Source organism: Diabrotica virgifera, chromosome 10 (assembly GCF_917563875.1).
Source record: "Diabrotica virgifera virgifera chromosome 10, PGI_DIABVI_V3a".
Lineage (NCBI taxonomy): Eukaryota > Metazoa > Arthropoda > Insecta > Coleoptera > Chrysomelidae > Diabrotica > Diabrotica virgifera.
In genome coordinates this window covers 47,563,190-47,584,228 of record NC_065452.1, presented here as the reverse complement: position 1 = coordinate 47,584,228, position 21,039 = coordinate 47,563,190, and the positions used below count along the sequence as shown (strand labels likewise).

General features: G+C 34.1%; 1 protein-coding gene across 1 annotated transcript in view; it reads right to left on the bottom strand.

Annotated features, from left to right (window-relative positions):
- Nucleotides 1-1,505: 1,505 nt before the first annotated feature.
- Nucleotides 1,506-21,039, bottom strand: part of LOC114338102 (glutathione-specific gamma-glutamylcyclotransferase 1) — a 32,177-nt gene continuing 12,643 nt past the window's right edge. The window contains exons 2-3 of the mRNA XM_028288683.2: nucleotides 10,110-10,145; nucleotides 1,506-2,819 (exon numbers count right to left, since the gene is read on the bottom strand). Coding sequence (XP_028144484.1) covers nucleotides 2,295-2,819; nucleotides 10,110-10,145 — 561 coding nt within the window. The 3' untranslated portion in view covers nucleotides 1,506-2,294. The remainder of the gene's footprint in view (nucleotides 2,820-10,109; nucleotides 10,146-21,039) is intronic.

Genomic DNA, 21,039 nt, shown 5'->3' with positions numbered 1-21,039 from the left:
GAAAACAAATATAAATATAGAATTGGTTGAAGCCGTAAAAACGTTGTACTACCAACAAACAACAAGAATTAAAACGGGAAATCTCATAACACCTGGATTTACAGCATAGGCGTAACCAGGATGATCCTAAGGGGGGGTTACAACTACTGGAAAGGGAGGGGTTAAAACTACTGGAAGGTCTCTGAGGGGTATGGTGTTAAGCACATAGAGCTCCAAGTCCATCCCAATTGGGGGGGTTATAACCCCCAAAACCCCCCTGGTTACGCCTATGATTCACAGTAACTAAAGGACTAAGGCAAGAATGCTGTATCTCACCAACACTATTCAAAATATACCTCGAAGCAGCACTCAACAAATGGAAGAAAAAACGTACGAATATGGGCATACCACAACGGACTCAACTTTGTACACGCTGCGTTTTGCGGATGACCAGGTGATCATCGCACAGGATTCTGAAGATTTTAGTTTCATGATGCGAAAACTATTAGAAGAGTTTGCAGAGTGGGTCCTAGAAGTGAATATGGAAAAAACTGAATACATGCGAGTATCGGAGGAGACCAACATAGCCTCCGAGTAGAAAAAAATCAAGAAATAAAATTATGTGAAGACTACATATACCTGGGAGTAAAGATCACTCGAGACGGAAAATTAGATGCAGCTATTAAGGAACGAAATATACAGTGAAGGAAAGGAACATCCTTACTGAACAGCGTACTGTGGGATAAAAATATTTCTAAGGAAAATAAAAGAAGAATATATATAACACTATAATAAAAATCATATGGATGCGAAGTTTGGCCACTAAAAGACAGAACAGAGAAAATGCTCAGAGCAACAGAAATGGAGTTCTGGCGCAGTTCGGCGGGAATATCTAGACGCGACAGAATATCAAACGAGAGAGTCCGAGATATCATGAGGGTTACACATACTATTGTTGACGACATCAGGACGAAACAACTCAGCTGGTACGGAGACGTAAGGAGAATGCCGGAGAATAAAATACCAAGACACATTCTCGAATGGCAACCAAGAGGAAGGCGCAGACCAGGAAGCCTAGAAGAAGTTAAAGAGAAGGAGTTGATAGAGAAATCAGGGACAGAGAACTCGAGATGGAGATTGGAAATCGGAAGACGTCGAAGAACGTTGTAAACCGATACTATAAAGGTTGTTGATGTATAAAGGTTGTTGATGAACAAGGGAGTCATGGACATTTAACACCAGTTTTCTCTCTCAGATATTACTATAATTATTGTAATAATTAATATAATTTTAAGACCAGGGGTAATCGACAAAATTTTGTTCTAATTCAAATAAAAGTTGTTTTTTATTATCGTCCTGATCGTCTTTGAAGTTTTATATTTTCTGAAAGTCGAAAGGGTCACATAGGAAATAAACAAACAGTGGAAATTTTATTAAAAGTTATTTTCTAAAATCACAAAAAATGTGATTTCGTAATATGTTGTGTAAATAAATGTTAAGGATTGCTACTATGTAAAACAAATGCACAAATTTCACATACGTTTAATAAGTTTCACATAAAAATATAACATTTATACAAACAATAATAAAAACGGTTATCTCGTTGAACATTGGTCATTGAATTAAAATTTTGAATATTTAATCGGTATATTTTTAAAACGGGTTAAATGGACTAAGAGCCGTATAGGAAATATTTGGTTATCATTTTAGGCAACGTAAAAGCCTATAACTTAAACAGTAGAGCCTAAAAGAAAGCGTATGAGTACTATGAGGTCAATTTTCAGTGGTACATGGGTCCACGGTGGAAAATCAAACTTTCCACTTAACGGACGGGATAAATAAATTAAAGGGTACCCCCTGTTAAGATAGACAACATGCCCCCACTCCCAGAATTACCTTTTTTCACATTTTATGTGATTAAAAAATAAGACTCAGCGCAATTTTGCGCTGAGTTCTATTTTTTAATGATTAATAATATAAAAAAATTTAATTCTGGGAGTGAGGGCATTTTGCCTATCTTAACGGGGGTACCCTTTAACTTATTTATCCCGTCCATAAGTGGAAAGTTTGATTTTCCACCGTGGACCCATGTACCACTGAAAATTTACTCCATAGTACTCATACGTTTTCTTTTAGGCTCGACTATTTAAGTTATAGGCTCTTACATTGCCTAAAATGATAAGCAAATATTTCCCATACAGCTCTTAGTCTAAAATTTTAAAGTCAGCTTTGGCATTTCGTATGGTTAAAATATTATCCTTAATACTAGTTCGGCAATAGCGACAGATCACATTTTATAGTCAATTTGTTAAAACCTAAATATTTAAACAACGCAATTTGGTTGCTTGGATCCTCATAGTAAACTTGTGCGTATCTGCTCTGTCCTCTTCCACCTCCAATTGCTGAGACGTGGCAGAACCAAATTGTCCTTTAATAAAACTAACACAGCCTTCACCATCACCCATTAGAGTGTCCAAACACAACCTTTGATTCTTAACTAACATTAAAACTTCTTTCTCTAATTCGAATAAATGGGGATCTTGTTCGTCAGAAAAGTGTTCTCTCACAAAATTGGCTAACCTAAGAACATACTCCACGTTGTGGCCACTGGCTCCTTTACATTTGATTATTTGTTCTGCTAACGTCTTTGCATCTGCGTGGCCCATCCAATGCGGATTATTGGGGGTTGCTATGTACACTAATACTTTAAATGATTCTCCTTGCAAAGGATAAAAATCGGTAAAATGAGAAATATAACCTCCTAGTTTACATTCGCGCTGGGAAAGGTAGGGAATTGCAGCTTCTCCACTAATCGCGAAGGCTACTCCATGTACTTTACCCTGAAAAAAAAAAGTAGTTTAAAATTTGACCAGAAAGACAGTATAGACGTATTTTCATATATCTATATCATATATGAGGGGTATAGTTTCAAAGTGTTCAATCTACATATTTCACAAAATTGAGATAGATGTCGCATTACGTCGATTTTCTAGTATAGCCCTGAATCGAAACAATAGAAAATCTCTTTTCAAAATAGTCATTATCCAATGAATTTTGAAGGCAGAAAATTATACTTAAATTCAAAACGTACAATCTCCAATGACATTTAATTGTTCCTATGAAAGAGGTTATTCGTTTTTCTTGATTACTGAAAATTTAGGAAACATGGAGATTGTACACTTTGAAACTATACCCCTCATATGTAATATATAAACTAATTATTATATAACATAATATTTAGAAAACTTTGTTTGATACTTAAGAACGGCAAAATTCCCCATTATTTGAGGAGCAAAGTGTTTAACCAATGCATTATGACATATGGATGTCAAACCTGGACTCACCAAGACAAATATGAATAAACTAGCCACAATAGAAAGAGCAATGGAAAGAGTAATGTTAGGTATACGACTGTCAGATAAAAAGGGAAACGACTGGCTAAGACCAAAAACAAAAGTCGAGGACATAACAACAAAAGTTGCCAAACTTAAATGGAGCCTCACAGGCCACACTGCTAGACAAAAAGACCAACGTTGGAACGCCACAACACAACATTGGAGACCTTACGAAGGTAAACGACCATGAGGAAGACCACAGATGAGATGGATTGATGATATTAAAACAATAGCCGGAACAAATTGAAAGCATGTTGCTCAGGATAGAGACCGATGGAAGGAGTTGGGAGAGGCTTATGTCCAAACACGGACGAAAGAAGGCTAAAAAGAAGAAGAATATATTACTTATATTAAAAATGTATTATATCTGATAATTCAGATATATCTTTTATTGGTTCCAGCTAAAACATTAGTATCCTTTATTTAAAGTTTGGCTTTGCCTCGCTCTAAATCTATTAGCATGCTATAAAGCTCAGGATATCTTCTGGATGCCTTCGACTGTTGGAGAAGGGTGCATTAATGACTTTATCACTAATCAATTGTCAGTAGGTATAGGATTTTCGAGTCAGCTAAGAATAAAGAGCTCTCTTATCTTCTAAGCATCTCTGAGCTCATCGTCAATAATATCTAGTGGCCTGATAAGTAGCCCCTTTTGCCGATTGGGGCTCTGCGATCTAACAAAAAACATAAGTTCTAAAAAGTCTAATATCTTTTAGACATACATGTCTAATTTTAGCCCGATGGGGTGAATAGTATATTTTTGACAGCTGCATAAAAGTTGGAACAATGGACATATGGACAAAAACGATTTTCGATCTGTTATTAAACGTTATTATTTGAGAAATAAAATGGAAAAGGAAACAAAAGAAAAATAAATACACTGCGCGTCACAGAAAACGGGCACCCCAAAAAATGGGTCATATTTGATGTCTCGTATCTCCTAAACCTGTTGTCCGATTTAAGTAGTTTTTTTAATATGTTATAGCCTTATTCTTTCGCAAGATCGCTGTAATAATATTGTTTCTAAACAGGTAAATTTTCATTGTATACCGGGTGTACTAATCAAACTGCTTTTTTCTCAAAGTTCGCAACACCCTGTGGAATATTCTAGCATTTATAAAATACTGAAAGTAAGACCCAACTATAGCCTCAGGTTTTTTTTAACATTGTCGTTTTTTATTCGTTGGCTTAGGTTGGATAATACAAAAGTTAGGTACTTTAACAACTAGCCATGTTCATCATCAGTACAGGGTGTTTCTAAATAAGTGCGACACACTTTAAGGGGTAATTCTGCATGAAAAAATAATCACCTTTTGCGCTATAAACATATGTCCGCAAATGCTTGGTTTACAAGATAGGGATGTTGAATTTTTTCTTACAAACTGACGATTTATTTATTGCTCTAAAACCGGTTGAGATGACAAATGAAATTTGGTACGTTTTAAGGGATAGTTATTGCGCATTTTTTGACATGCAGCTAGAAATTTTATATTCACCATTGGCGCGCATACGGGTAATATGACCGATCATATTATCCATATGCACGCCAATAATGACTATAAAATTCTTAATGGTATGTCAAAAATGTGCAATAACTACGTCTTAAAACCCTCCAAATTTCATTTGCATATCTCAACCGGTTTTAAAGCAATAAATAAATCGTCAGTTTGTAAGAAAAAATTTAACATCCCGTATCTCGGAAACGAAGCATTTGCAGACATACGATTATAAAGCAAACTGTCATTATTTTTTAATGCAGAATTACCCCTTAAAGTTTGTCCGCACTTATTTAGAAACACCCTGTACTGATGATTAACATGGCTAGTTGTTAAAGTACCTAACTTTTGTATTATTTAACATAAGATAATGAATCAAAAAACAGAATGTTAAGAAAACCTGATGCTATAGTTGGGTTTTAATTTCAGTATTTTACAAATGCTAGAATATTCCACAGGGTGTTGCGAACTTAGAGAAAAAAAAACACAGTTTGATTCGTACACCCGGTATACAATAAAAATTTACCTGTTTAGCAATAATATTATTACAGCGATATTGCTAAAGAATAAGGCTGTAAAATATTAAAAAAATTACTTAAATCGGACAACAGGTTTAGGAGATGCGAGACATCAAAAATGACCCATTTTTTGAGGTGCCCGTTTTCTCTGACGCGCAGTGTATTATGGGACTAATACTCCCAAAATATTATGGGACTCCTTCAGACTACACTGTCAAATTTTGGTTCCAGGCCCGGTCTGGCTCCATTGGAGGCCCTCGGCTAGATGGTGATTTGAGCCCCCCCGGAAATAAAACGAGGACCATGGGGTCCTCTCACGGCAACAATAGTTAGCCTATGTTTGCTGCATGCGGCTAACGTGGTTTTAAATGCTTTTAAATGTTTAATAATTTGGTTGAAATTGAATAATTGCTAAATATTTTACAATGCAATTTGAAGATCTTAGCGATTCTATTTGGTTAGGTAATTCTGTACCTCTAAATGACATTGACATTGTATATCAACAATCCAGAGGCTAAAATGATTAAAATATTTTACCTTTACATCAGCACCAAATTTTAATTTATTAATAAATGTAACTACTTCAAAAATCAATTTTAAATGCAGTAAGTACTGTTTAAGAATGGTTGACTAAAACAGAACGATAGTTAAATGAAAGGTCAACTACTAACATGACAATAAAAACACAATGAAAAAAACGCTGCATTTTACATTAAACAAAACTTTATTGCAACACTCTAGTGTACATTGATACTAAAATATGGCCTAGTGTCGATAAAAACACAAGGCAAAAAAACGCTGCATTATATTAAACAAAACTTTAATGCAACGCCCTAGTGTACGTTGATACTAAAATATGGCCTAGTGTAATAGAAGTATAAGTATAACATAAATAATTATTACATAAAGAAGTTAAAAAAAAATGTGTTAACCGTATAAACACGACAAAAATTCCTACCATAGTGATAGTAGCCTTATCAACGATTGCCTAGCCTATCCCATCAGTTTTCTTTTAAGTTCGTCACTACTACTGGCCACGACATTAATGATTTCTTCTTTGTCGATGTCAGAAAACAAGTCTCTCTCTATGTTCATAAAAATAAGGCTAGACATAAGGTCTTGGCCTAAACTAGCCCTAAGACGATTCTTTATTATTTTCAGCTTAGAAAAAACCCGTTCACATGTAACCTGTGTACAGGGTATCATTAGGATAAATTTATAAACTACATATAAGTTAGTGAACAATCCTGCTCCAGAGAGTTCAAAAAGAACTGAGAAGGCACATGACAAACACTTGAAACATTTTTTGCTGTCATTGCAGAAACCACGAAAATTGTCTTGTTCTGATTCAGGTTCCGAATCGAGTTCACGGTCTTTTAAAATTTCTTCTGCTTTGTTTGATTCTTCGTCTGGGATCTGTTCATCTTCAGTGTTTACAACTTTTATGAAACTTTGCAACTCTTATGATACTTCTTTCAACATTGCAAAGTTTTGAGATACAAGAGAGGACTCCAGCCGGAAAGTCTTTAATCGTCATTATGTCATTAAATTTTCTTGGATTTAACCAAGAAAGGTCCTCTAAAATTTCTCTGTTTGGGCAAAATCTTTCTTCTATGCTTGTTCTAGCACAGTCTACCATATTGAAAAATACATGCTTGAAATGTTGAGCTGCTGATATTTCAGGAGCATCATCACTTGATTGTTCCCCAGGCATTCGTTTTTTCTTTGAAATTCTTCTTTCCGTAAAGTCCAATTGTAATTCCAAATCAATATTGCTATCTTCCAATTTACTGTTAACAGCAGTCGCATACTCTTTTGTTTTCGTGTACAAAAATTCAAAATATTTGTCATTTCTTTTTTCATTGATCTGTTTAAGTAGTGTTTGAACCAAATCCCAAGCAATAGCGTAGTCCAATGTTTTAGTTTGCAAATATTTCGAAACAGGCGTTATAACAAGAAACATATCTAGTAAAACGAATGAAATAAATAGGTTTTCAAATTTCGCCCATTGACTTGCCAAATTTCTGGCCATATATCTGGATTTGCAATCAAAATTACCATCAGATATTTCTTTGAATACGGTAATGACGTTAGTTAATTTGTCTGTGGCAATTTCCCCGCTCCTTAAAACACTTTCATCAATTATCGATGACAGAGCCTTATGTTTACTCCACCACCTAGTGGCTCCTATTTTTTGCAGTCTATAAAGTTTGTCGTGGGCCGTATGTTGTTTTTTGTTTCTTTCTCCCACACTGCCATTCGTTTGTAAGCTGTCGAGTCGCTACCGCTGAGCGCTGAGCTTAAGCCGAACGGTGCGGCGCGGTGGGATCGGTGACTACCTCGAGCACCGAACGACTTACTATTACTTTTTTATTATACCTAGGTAACCTAGGGGTTACCCTTAGCTGTAATTTAATAAAAAGTAGGTTATTGTTTATTTAAAATTGTTTTTGCTGTATTACGTCGCTGTGAAACAGTAAAACAAAATAATTTTTTATAATAAAAAAACTTTTGTTTACTTGAATTTTTTGGCTTTTGGAGGCCCCCTTGAGCCGGAGGCCCTCGGCGATCGCCGACCAGCCGCCCTGGCCAGACCGGGCCTGTTTGGTTCCGTGAATTTTGCAATAGCCATATAGTAGTACATGTAGATCAATTGGATGAACCACGTAGTGGATGGCCCACCGATGCTGTTACACCGGAAAATGTGAAGTTAGTCCACAAAATGATTCTATAATGGTAATGGTTATATAATAGCTGATTGTAAAATGAAGGTGCGTGAATAACCAGAGAACACAATAATAATTAGTAAAGAGCGCACTAAGTCAATATTTTGAACAGTTTTGCACATGAAAAAATTATCCTCGATGGGTGCCGCGTTTGCTGACCATTGGCCAAAAACATGATCGTGTGACCACTTCTTAAAAGTGTTTAAACCATATGAAAGGTCATGGATGCTTTATTTTGGGATTGCAAAGGCATAACTTTAATTAGCTATCTAGAAAAAGGTAACACTTTCAATAGCCAATATTATTGGACAAAGCAGGAATTCCGTGACAAACGGCCCTATATGCAGAAGAAAAAAGTATTGTTTCTCCAAGACAATGCACCGTCTCACAAGAGCGTCATGACAATAGCAAAAATTCATGAGTTGGGCTTCGAATTGTTTTCTCATCCAGCTTATTCTCCTGATTTGGCCCCCTCCGATTATTACCTGTTCCCAAATCTGAAGAGATGTCTCGTAAATCAAAAATTCAGCTCGAACAAATAGATAATTGACGAAACAAACACTTAACAGGCCCCCGTTTGGTTTGCCGTGTATAGATTTTAACGCGAAAAAAAAAATGTATTTTAAAAGCCAATTCCAATGAAATATTTTCAAATGACACAATTTTAAAAAGGCCCTACATACAGCGGAACCCTAGACCTCAATATAAAGTTTTAATTTTTCACTGAGGAAATTAGTCTTTTCGACTAAAATGCAATTAGAACAGAACAGGGCCCCTGAGGCCTGAGCTAAGGTGGGCTCCCGAGACCTTAACATAAAAATTTAAGTTATTACTTAGGAAATTAGTTATTTCGGCGTAATAAAACCGTTCATTTTCTTCTTTCATTGCTTGTATTTAACTTGTTTGTCTCTATAAAGCATTTTCTTGTCTTTCTGTTATATTGATGGTACTTGCAAAATTATTTAGCTCTTAAAGTAAGGTTATTTGAATTTTTTTTTGCGTTGGTCAACTAAAATAGCAATGTGTATGTACAAGAAACTTCAGTCATGGAATGCATTAACATGCGTTTTCAAGGGGTTAAATACCAAACATTTTTTTGGACCCTCCCCCCTTCCGCTAAGGGGCCCTTGATCACGTTTGGCCCGGGGCCCCTAAGATCGTACTTACGGCCCTGACTTACGGAGGTATCAGCCAATAGATTGAGAAAGACACAAAGAGCGATCGAACGAGCTATGTTAGCCAAGACGCACACCAAAGAAACATGAAACGAAAAACATGAAACATGAAACGAAAAACATGTTTCATGAAACTAAAACACTGCTAAACAAATCTTAAAGTCCGCCTACCAATGAAACGAGGGTGATTCATGCTCATGACACATTTTTATTTTCGGAGAGTTTCATAAATGGCCGGACGTATATTTGTTTAGCAGTGGTTTATTTCCATGAAACGTAATTTACGTTTCATGTTTCTTTGATGTACGGTCGGGCTTAGGAGTATCTCTGAGGGAACATAATATATGAAATGAAGACGTGCGAAGCAGGACGAAGGTGGAAGATGTAATTGGAAGAATTGCGCAAATGAAATGGAACTCGGTAGGACACGTGGCACGACAAAACATCGAAACGTGGACGAGAAACATTGTATATTGGAGACCACGCGAGCACAGTTGTAGTAGAAGAAGACCACAAAAACGATGGGTAGATGACATCAAAGCAAAAATGGGGAGAAACTGGCAACAAATAGCACAAAACAAAGAAGAATGGAGAACTCATGGGGAGGTCTTTGTCCAGAAGTGGATGCAAACAGGCTAAAAAAGAAGAAGATAAAGAAGTTGTAAAATCGCTAGAATCGTTATATTGGCTTAAAAGGAGACTATATCGGATAAAATAAAAGCATTTTCTGGAAAAACATGTTTTTCATTTCAAAAGAGGTTACATATCAGACCATTTAGTAGTTGATAAACAGATTTATACAAAAATATAGTATTCTTACCACTTCATCTTCAATTAATGTTGCTACTCGTCCTGGCTGAAATAAAAAAAATAAATAAATAAAATTTTATAGCATACGACTCAATTCAAAAGTACTATATCAAAAATCTACGTAATATATGCGAATCAAGAAAATAACTATAAATAACATTGATTATTTTTTATGACGAACAAAAACGTGTGTTATTTTTTTATAAATTTTTTGCGTCTACAAAATTCCTTTTTAACATATTTATGATTTTGGAAATAAGCCAGTGATGAAAGTTTAATTTATCTTGAATAAACACCTATAAAATTGTCTAATTTGAGAGTAAAATACGTCAAGATCCAACAAAAATGTTTATTTAGTTAAATGTTAGCCACAAAAAGATTTGGTATACTGGTTTGTTCACTTTTTATAAGTTCCCTGCTGCTATTGCTTATGCTTAAGTGATAGATTGATAACGTCATAACAACTACGAGAAATTGATGGAAAAATAATGAAGCAGGAAGCATCTGGGAATAGATATTATATCTGGAAGCATTATTATATTATAAGCATATTATATCTGGAAGGATATTATATCTGCAGGAAGCATCTGGGAATAGTTACGGAGATGTTGAAGAAGAAGTACAACAACAAAACTTAAAAGCAAGTAAAGCGGCGGGATCTCTTAATGACACAATCTGAAAGAAGAAACTCCTAAGACAAGACACAAAAGCAAGAATCAATAAAGCAGCAATTATACCTATATTGACATATACGGCGGAGACAAGACCTGACACATCTAAAACGAGACGATTACTAGAAACAACAGAGATGAAAATATTGCAACGAATATCAGGGAAAGGTCTGTTGGATAGGGAGAGAAGCGAAAATATAAGAAAAGCCAATGTAGAAGACATAAATGGATGGGTGACAAAACGGAAACAGGAGTAGAACGAACACATTGGTAGAATAGCAGAGCCTAGGATAGTACGAATAGCACGAGATAAGTCACCAAATGGACGAAGAAGTATTGGCAGACCAAGAAAAAGATGGTACGATAATTTAAACAATTTAGGAGGCTAATATTGAAGAACAGGCTTTAAATACAAGACATTTAACAGGCTTTACATACAAGAAAGAAGAAGACAAGATGAAGAAGACAACAACTACGAGTCTTTGTCACCGATCTGAATATATGTACAGGGTGGCCGGAAAATCCTTTTAGATTAATAATAATGTTTCAACAACGCGCCAGTGTTTGTTGGCGTTTCGGAGCATGAACCGCAATTGAGAGCTCAGGGAACTGCTAACACTTTTTATTTTCAACAAGATGGCGTTCCAACACATTTTGCTCTCATTGTCCGGAACCGTGTGAATGAAATCTTCCCGGACCGATGGATTGGACGAGGTTTTCCAAACTATCCTACACCAATGCCTTGGCCTCCAAGAAGTCCAGATTTGACATGCTTCGATGTTTCGAATGAGGACTTGCGAAACGGAGTTCGCCAAGCTTTTACGTCAGTGACTCCGGACACGAGACGGATTTTATCTTATGTAAGAGAAGTGCTCCTTCTTCTTCTTCTTCATGTGCCTTGTCCGTTGCGGACGTTGGCTATCATCATAGCAATTGTAATTTTGTTTGCGGCGTTTCTAAATAGCTCGATCGATGTTAGTCCAAACCATTGGCGTAAATTTTGACGCCATGAGTGTCTTCTTCTTCCGGGTCCGCGTTTGCTTTCTATTTTACCCTGTATTATCAGTTGGAGTATATGATATTTATCATGTCTCATAATATGACCGAGGTATTCAAGTTTCCGTTTTTTAACTGTGAAAGAGATTTCTTTTTGTTTTCCCATTCCGCGCAGTACCTCTACGTTGGTGGTGTGAGTCGTCCAGGTTTGGTTTGAGTGTACGTCGATACACCCACATTTCGAATGCCTCCAGCTTTCTCATTAATGTTTCCGTCAGTGTCCATAGTCCATGCCTCTGCGCCATACAGCAAGACTGGAAATACATAGCACTTTAGCAGCCGTATTTTTAGTGGGAGAGATATGTCGGAATGGGTGAATATATTTTTCATGTTGTTAAATGTTGCTCATTTTTCAATTCTAGATCGTATTTCGGTTGTTTGATCCAATTTCGAGTTGAAGACTGTTCCAGTTCAATTAGTCGGTTTTTTATTTTCAATTGTCTGGCAGGTTTTCGAGTTTTGCTGACCAGCATCCATTTTGTTTTATGTATGTTGAGGTTAAGTCCTCTTTCTTCACAGAGAAGTGCTACAGTGTAAATTGGACAAAATATGAATTTTTTAATTTTATGAAATTTCCAAATCTCTAAACGAATTTTTTCTCACGAACCGTAAGTCGTAGAAAAGTTCTGAGGACAGAAGCAGGACGAGCGGTATATAAGTAAGAAAAGGGCTACAGTTTACTCTTTTTAATGCTTTTAAAATCTGACCAAAATAAAGCAGCAGAAAATCAAAGGCTATATATAGTCATGTAACGACTATATTATATAGTCATGTATAGTCCATGAAAAATTACGGTATGTATACAATTTTTTGTAGAAAATCTACGATTTTTAGAGTTTTTTACGATTCCTTGAGAGAAAAGCAATTGCGGGGAAGCTACAGTTAATCAAAAAATGACGGATTTAGACTAAAATTGGACAAAATATTAATTTTTTAATTTTACGAAATGTCCAAATCTCTAAACGGAATTTTTCTCACGAATCTAAGCCGTAGAAAAATTTTGAGCACAGAAGAAGAACGAGCGGCATATTTTATGACAAAAAACACATTGCCACCTTAAGTCTATTTAGATGGTTGGTGCTTGCACCCCTACCATGAACCCCCTACCATGAACAAAACTTTGCCGTGGTACTTTTTAAATTTTGACCATAGCTCTGAAGATGGCCGAAAGCCGAAAGTGCTCAGCTAGGAATTTTTACAATTTTAAAATATGTACTTTCGTTTTTAATTCGCTCATTTGCTATAAGTGTATACAAAACATATCAGTCTTTTGCAATTTTTAACATGTTATGCTAATATATAAGGCTGACTACAGCGATATCTAGGTACTAATTAAAAACATAAGATATCACAATGTGTTGGGTCATAGCAGAGATGACCAGTTACATCATATTTTGCTTTAGTGTCTAACAGATAGTTAATTTATTAATATTTGTAAACATAAATAATATAATTTATTAAATATTTTTATTTTCTCTGCATACGATCTGAATACTATTTTATCAGACTTTATCAGGAATTGCGACAATTGCAATTTTGATTTTGGAAAAAACCCAGCGACGCGACATGTCGATTTTTAATCAAAGTGGGAGACATTTACCAGTATTTTCTGCTTATAACTGATATTAACAGCAGAATCCTCTAATTGCACCTTCTTTATGTGCCCGTATCGTATCAACTACTCAGTGTGACAAATGTGATAAAAAAAAACAAAAATACGCGAAGAAAGAAATTAAAATCTAAACCATTGGCGTACTTAATCAACTAATTAAACAAGTAAATACAATTTAAAGTTTAGAAATCTTTGTAAATAAATAAATTAGAGTAGTGGACCGAATTTAATGATTTAAAGATTAATGTATAGATAATTGCAAGGGCTTTAAGACGATATCTTATTTGGTTCCCATTGTCAATAAAAATGTTGGGGTGGTTCTTACTCTGGTTAGTGTCCCTCTTTCATCAAAACTCGACGTGTCGCTGGGTTTATCAAAAAATGTCCTGGTACTGACTCTGTTTCGTTTTTGTTCGGCCACCGTGTATGGGTGCTGTAGTAATTGCAGATGGAGACAAAGCATATTATTGATATCACTTCTATGAAAAGTAAGACGATCTTTAAAAGACCGTACAAGTGCGGTCATTGCAATCGCCACAACGTATGATATAAACCACATTGATTTGTAGACAGGGAGTAACAAAAAAAGCAGGTCATAAATTAAATCACATATTCTGGGTCTAAAAATAGTTCGATTGAACCTAACTTACCTTAGTACAAAGGTGCACATAAAAAAAGTTACAGCCCTTTGAAGTTACAAAATGAAAATCGATTTTTCCCAATATATCGAAAACTATTAGAGATTTTTTATTGAAAATGGACATGTAAATAAAAATGGACAAAAAATAAGAGTGAAATTTGTGCACCCCATAAAAATTTTATGGGGGTTCTGTTCCCTTAAACCCCCAAATTTTTGTGACGGTCCAATTAAATTATTATTGTGGACCATTAGTTAAACACAATGTTTTTAAAACTTTTTTTGTTGTTATAGCCCGATCAGGGAACACAAAATTTTACGAAAACCTCCAAAAAAATAAAGGAAGGATGAAAATTTGGGAATAGGTAGTTGAAATTGTCTATTATTATATAAGAAAAAGTTTACAATTCTACATCCCCTCCATTTTACAAAAATTGGGAAATACGGGATGAAAATATTTTCTCGGGGGTGAAAAAATATACGTTCAAAATAAGTCCGAAATTGTATAAAATGACTAATTCTAAGTAACTTTTATTCTATATAGTTTTTTCACTAAGTTAATACTTTTCGAGTTATTTGCGAGTGAATATGTTCATTTTTAACAAATCAAAAACATGTTTTTGTACGGTTTTTCGCAGATAACTCAAAAAGTAAGTATTTTAGCGAAAATATATTCTTTTAGCAAAAATATAGGCTTATAAAAACTGAAAAAAATGGTGTATGCACGAGGTCTGCAGACCCAGTAGAAGCAGAGTTATAGCTAATGAAAAGTAGGTTCTTCTTCGTCAAATTCCAAATCGAATATTTCAATTTGAAATAACCCAAAAACGGAGCTCTTTTTTGGGGAAAATTCTTTACAACTTTTTTAAAAAAGGTTTATTTTTATTTTTTTTTTAATTTCTAACATTAAAAGTAAGTGAATTACGCTCAAAATATTGCTGGTCTTTTTTATTTTTTGCTAAAAAAATCGCGAATATCACCCCCTAATTAGCTTCCCAAATACACTCACCGGCAGAGAAAACGGGCACCCCAAAAAATGGGTCATTTTTAATGTCTTGTATTTCCTAAACCTGATGTCCGATTTAAGTAATTTTTTTAATATGTTATAGCCTTATTCTTTATCAATATCGCTGTAATAATATTGTTGCTAGACAGGTACATTGTCATTGTATACAGGGTGTACGAATCAAACCGTGTTTTTTTCTCAAACTTTGGAACACCCTGTGGAATGTTCTAGCTTTTATAAAATACTGAAATTATAACCAAACTATAGCCTCAGGTTTTCTTAACATTCTGTTTTGATTCATTCGCTTATGTTGGATAATAAAAAAGTTAAGCACTTTAACAACTACCCATGTTTTTCGTTAATACAGGGTGTTTTTAAATAAGTACGGCAAACTTTAAGGGGTAATTCTGCATGATAAAATAATGACAGTTTGCTTTATAAACGTATGCCCGCAAATGCTTCGTTTCCGAGATAGTTCCGAGAGGTGTTGAAATTGTTCTTACAAACTGAGGATTTATTTATTTCTCTAAAACGGTTTGTGATATGCAAATGAAATTTGGTAGATTTTAAGAGGTAGTTATTGCGCATTTTTTGGCATACAATTAAGAATTTTATATTCACCATTGGCGTGCATACGGGTATAAATATTTTAGATATATCCCGTATGCACGCCAATGGTGAATATAAAATTCTCAATTGTATGCCAAAAAATGCGCAATAACTAGCTCTTAAAATGTACCAAATTTCATTTGCATATCACAAACCGTTTAGAGCAATAAATAAATCGTCAGTTTGTAAGAACAATTTCAACGCCCTATCTCAGAAATGAAGTATTTGCGGGCATAAGTTTATAAAGCAAACTGTCATTATTTTATCATGCAGAATTACCCCTTAAAGCTTGCCGTACTTATTGAAAAACACCCTGTATTGACGAAAAACAGGGGTAGTTGTCAAAGTGCCTAACTTTTTTATTATCCAACATAAGCGAATGAATAAAAAAACAGAATGTTAAGAAAATCTGTGGCTATAGTTGGGTTTTAATTTTAGTATTTTATAAAAGCTAGAACATTCCACAGGGTGTTCCAAAGTTTGAGAAAAAAACACAGTTTGATTCGTACACCCTGTATACAATGACAATGTACCTGTCTAGCAACAATATTATTACAGCGATATTGATAAAGATAATGGCTATAACATATTAAAAAATTACTTAAATCGGACATCAGGTTTAGGAAATACAAGACATTAAAAATGACCCATTTTTTGGGGTGCCCGTTTTCTCTGCCGGTGAGTGTAAATTTAATCGTTACCGCTTCACAAGTTACTTTACTTATGTATTGTTTATATTATCTAAAAGTTTCATTGGTTCAAAGTGCTCATTTTTGAAAAAAATTGGGTTTAAAATAAAACATTTTTTTTAATTTTGAGAAAAAATGGAATTTTTTATGGAATTAACTTAAAAATTATTAGTAATACCAAAAATCTCAAAGAATAATAAAATTTTCGTTTTGCTTTTCTGGATATTTTTGATTTTTTGTTTTCTTGTTAGACAAAAATTGGTTATGCTATGGCTGTTCAAAATTTGCCTAAATTCGTGATAGTTACTCGTTTAAGACATTTTAACTACAGCTTTTTCAAAAATAAGCACTTTGAACCGATGAAACCTACAGATCATATAAATAATACATAAGCAAAGTAACTTGTAAGTGGTAATGGTAAAATTTATTTGTGATGCTAATTAGGGGGTGATTTTCGCGATTTTTTTTACCAAAAAATAAAAGGGACCAACAATACTTTGAGCGTAACCCACTTACTTTTAATGTCAGAAGTTTTTTTAAAAAACAAAGATAAACCTTTTTAAACACTTTAAAAAAGTTGAAATGAATTTTACCCGAAAAGTGCTCCGTTCTTGGGTTATTTCACATTTAAATATTCGATTTGGAATTCGACGAAGAAGAACCTACTTTTCATTAGCTACAACTGTGCTTCTACTGGGTCTACATATCTCATGCATACACCATTTTTTTCAGTTTTTTATAAGATATATTTTTGCTAAGAATATTTTTTTCGCTAAAATATTTACTTTTTGAGTTATTTGCGAAAAACCGTCCAAAAACATGTTTTTTTTGTTGAAAATGAACATATTCACTCGCAAATAACTCGAAAAGTATTGACTTTTCGAGATTGCGAAAAAACTTCATAGAAGAAAAGTTGTTTAGAATTAGTCATTTTATCCAATTCCGGGTCTTATTTTGAATGTATATTTTTCACCTTCGAGAGGGGGCGAAATTTTCACCCTCCATTTTTGTAAAATGGAGGGGATGTAGAATTGTAAACATTTTCTTATATAATAATAGACAATTTCAACTACATATTCCCAAATTTTCATGCTTCCTTTATTTTTTTTGGGGTCAAATTGTTCTTTGATCGGGCTGTTAGTACTTTTTCGATAAGTCAGTTTTTATCGAGATATTTTGACCATTTGTAACATCCACCACATATTTGTAAATGATTAAGTAAGATTATAGAGACCTCGTAATAACATGAAAATGTATTTATAATTATTTATATTTTTTAGGTATATTTTGAGTCCGACGCTCTTATAGGGCATAGGGACAACGAGAAGAAGAAGGTATACTTTGAAACATTAAAAAGAAGCCACACCTCGATAAAAATTGGCTTATCGAAAAAATACTAAGAGAAAAAAAAGTTTTAAAAACGTTGTGTTTAAGGAATGGTACTGTACCACAATAATAATTTAATTGGAACGTACACAAAAGTTTAGGGGGGTTTAAGGGAACACAGCCCCATAAAATTTTTATGGGGAGCACAAATTTCACTGTTATTTTTTTAAGATAAGAATGCCATATTCCCATTTTCAATAAAAAATATGTAATAGTTTTCGATATATTGAAAAGAATTGATTTTTTTGTAATTTCAAAGGGCTGTAACTTTTTTTATGTGCATATTTGCACTAAGGCAAGTGTGATTCAATCAAACTATTTTTGGTCCCAGAATATGTGATTTAATTTATGACCAGCCTCTTTGTTACACCCTGTATATATGCAATATATTATGTTTTTTCGCAATTTACCCATTTGTGTAATAATAATTAAAATAGCATTTTGGCGACCTAAATCGTAATTTTTGGCTTCCAGTTTACATACGTACACCAGTTATCATGTTTTTAGTACTGTTAATCAAAGTTATTGCTATATCCTTATCGACACCGTTGTTTTTTGTGTTATTTTTAATGACACGTTTAGACGTCTTGAAAGTAGTTTAAATTATTATTTTTATTTTACTGCACGCTTTGTACTGATTATGCCAGAAGCCACACCTCGATAAAAATTGGCTTATCGAAAAAATACTAAGAGAAAAAAAAGTTTTAAAAACGTTGTGTTTAAGGAATGGTACTGTACCACAATAATAATTTAATTGGAACGTACACAAAAGTTTAGGGGGGTTTAAGGGAACACAGCCCCATAAAATTTTTATGGGGAGCACAAATTTCACTGTTATTTTTTTAAGATAAGAATGCCATATTCCCATTTTCAATAAAAAATATGTAATAGTTTTCGATATATTGAAAAGAATTGATTTTTTTGTAATTTCAAAGGGCTGTAACTTTTTTTATGTGCATATTTGCACTAAGGCAAGTGTGATTCAATCAAACTATTTTTGGTCCCAGAATATGTGATTTAATTTATGACCAGCCTCTTTGTTACACCCTGTATATATGCAATATATTATGTTTTTTCGCAATTTACCCATTTGTGTAATAATAATTAAAATAGCATTTTGGCGACCTAAATCGTAATTTTTGGCTTCCAGTTTACATACGTACACCAGTTATCATGTTTTTAGTACTGTTAATCAAAGTTATTGCTATATCCTTATCGACACCGTTGTTTTTTGTGTTATTTTTAATGACACGTTTAGACGTCTTGAAAGTAGTTTAAATTATTATTTTTATTTTACTGCACGCTTTGTACTGATTATGCCAGAAAGGATTATAATATATTATTATACAGTGTGGATATTAAGTCTTATCCCCCCTAGTAAACTCCGTTATTTAAGACAAAAATATGAAAAATGCTCGGACCCGTCAATTTTTATTTTAATGGAGGTATTTTATAACATAAAAAAAATTGTCACCCCTTTCATCCCCTTCACTTGACAGCTACCCCCTCAGATTTTTTAAGTAGCGATGGGGGTCGTGCGATAGTTCGTTGGAAAGGATTTGAAAAGAAGAATTCAAAAATGTATAAGTTTGAAATTTTGTATGGTTTTATTTAAAATTATTACAAAAAATAATGTATTAAATTACACCTTTAAAATTAAAGGAACTGCCAAATTATCCCAAAGAAAATTTAAATTACTGCAGAAGAGGCTCGAAATGTTTTCCATTTACTTCCTGGCAGAAGTAGATTCTTTGTTTCGTTGCCTCCCTAACCCTTTGTAGGGTCTGCATATCAATCCTATTACATTCTTCGATTATTCTTTGACGGAGTTCATCAAGTGTCGTCAACTGGCTCCCATACAGTTTGGATTTAAGGTAACCCCATAGGTAAAAATCTAGAGGTGTAAGATCTGGTGATCTTGGTGGCCATTCAATGAATCCACGACGTCCAATCCATCTTCTCGGATACAAATTATCTAAAAAAATTCGAACGCGAGCAGCGTAATGAGGCGGAGCTCCATCTTGCTGGAAAACAATATCTTGGGTGAATTCGCCTGGATTGTCTCTAAGCACATCATTAATAATTGCAGGAATTATTTGTGTCTCCAACAGATTAAGATAGCTTTCCCCCGTTAAATTGCCTTCGATAAAAAAGGGCCTATAATGTGATCCCCTAGTATACCTGCCCAAACATTTAATTTAGTTGGAAATTGAGTATGACACTCTAGAAACAATCGAGGGTTTTCGTCAGACCAATATCTTACGTTTTGTCGATGTACATGACCATTTATATAGAATGTAGCTTCATCGGAAAAACAAATATGTCTTAAATAATTTGGATCTTGTGAAATATTATTATCCATAGTTTCAAAATATTGCAGTCGTCGATCTGGATCATCCTCTGTCAATTCGTGCGCCATTTTCATCTTATATGGATGAAATTTTTGCTTTTTTAAAATGTTTAAAACATTCCTGTGACTTACTTCGCATTCGCGAGCAACATTTCTAGTTGAACTGAATGGATTTACTACAAATTGAGACAAAATATCTACTTTTCCTCAGAAATATTTTTTCTACCATCCCGTTTCTTGTTTTCGACAGAACCAGTTTCAAAAAATTTGGTGACAAGCAGTCTATAGTAATGTCAATCAATTGGACGATCCGGAAAACGTTCATTAAATATTCTGACAGCTTCATGGTAGTTACGGCCTGCTTCACTAAATATTAAAATTGCTTCACATTTGTCTACTAATATACGAGGTGGTGCCATTTTGGTTGTTTTGACTTCTGAATACTAAAAATTTACAGGTTACCACTAAAAGCTCACCTAATCTCAAGTTCTTGTCAATATTCTTTACAATCAACAGTGCTAATTGCTTGGTTTTGATGACAGTAGTTGTCAAAAACTAGACACGCCAACTAGATTATTTAAAAAATTGTTCTAACCACGATATCTTTAAACGACACAAAAGTATTTATTCTTCAAAAAAATAATTCGGTATAAACGTTCAAGAATAAAAATTAAATAAATTTTGTTATACCGAATGTCCCATATTAAAGCAAAACCAGTGTGCCTACTTTTGTATTGTTGTATCGCAAAGTGTATCTCCAAACAATAAATCGTTATTAACAAACAGATCCTTGAGGTTAAAGTAAAGTGTGATATATTTTTGAATTCTTCTTTTCAAACACTTTCCAACGAACTATCGCACGACCCCCATTGCTATTTAAAAAATCTGAGGGGGTAGCTGTCAAGTGAAGGGGATGAAAGGGGT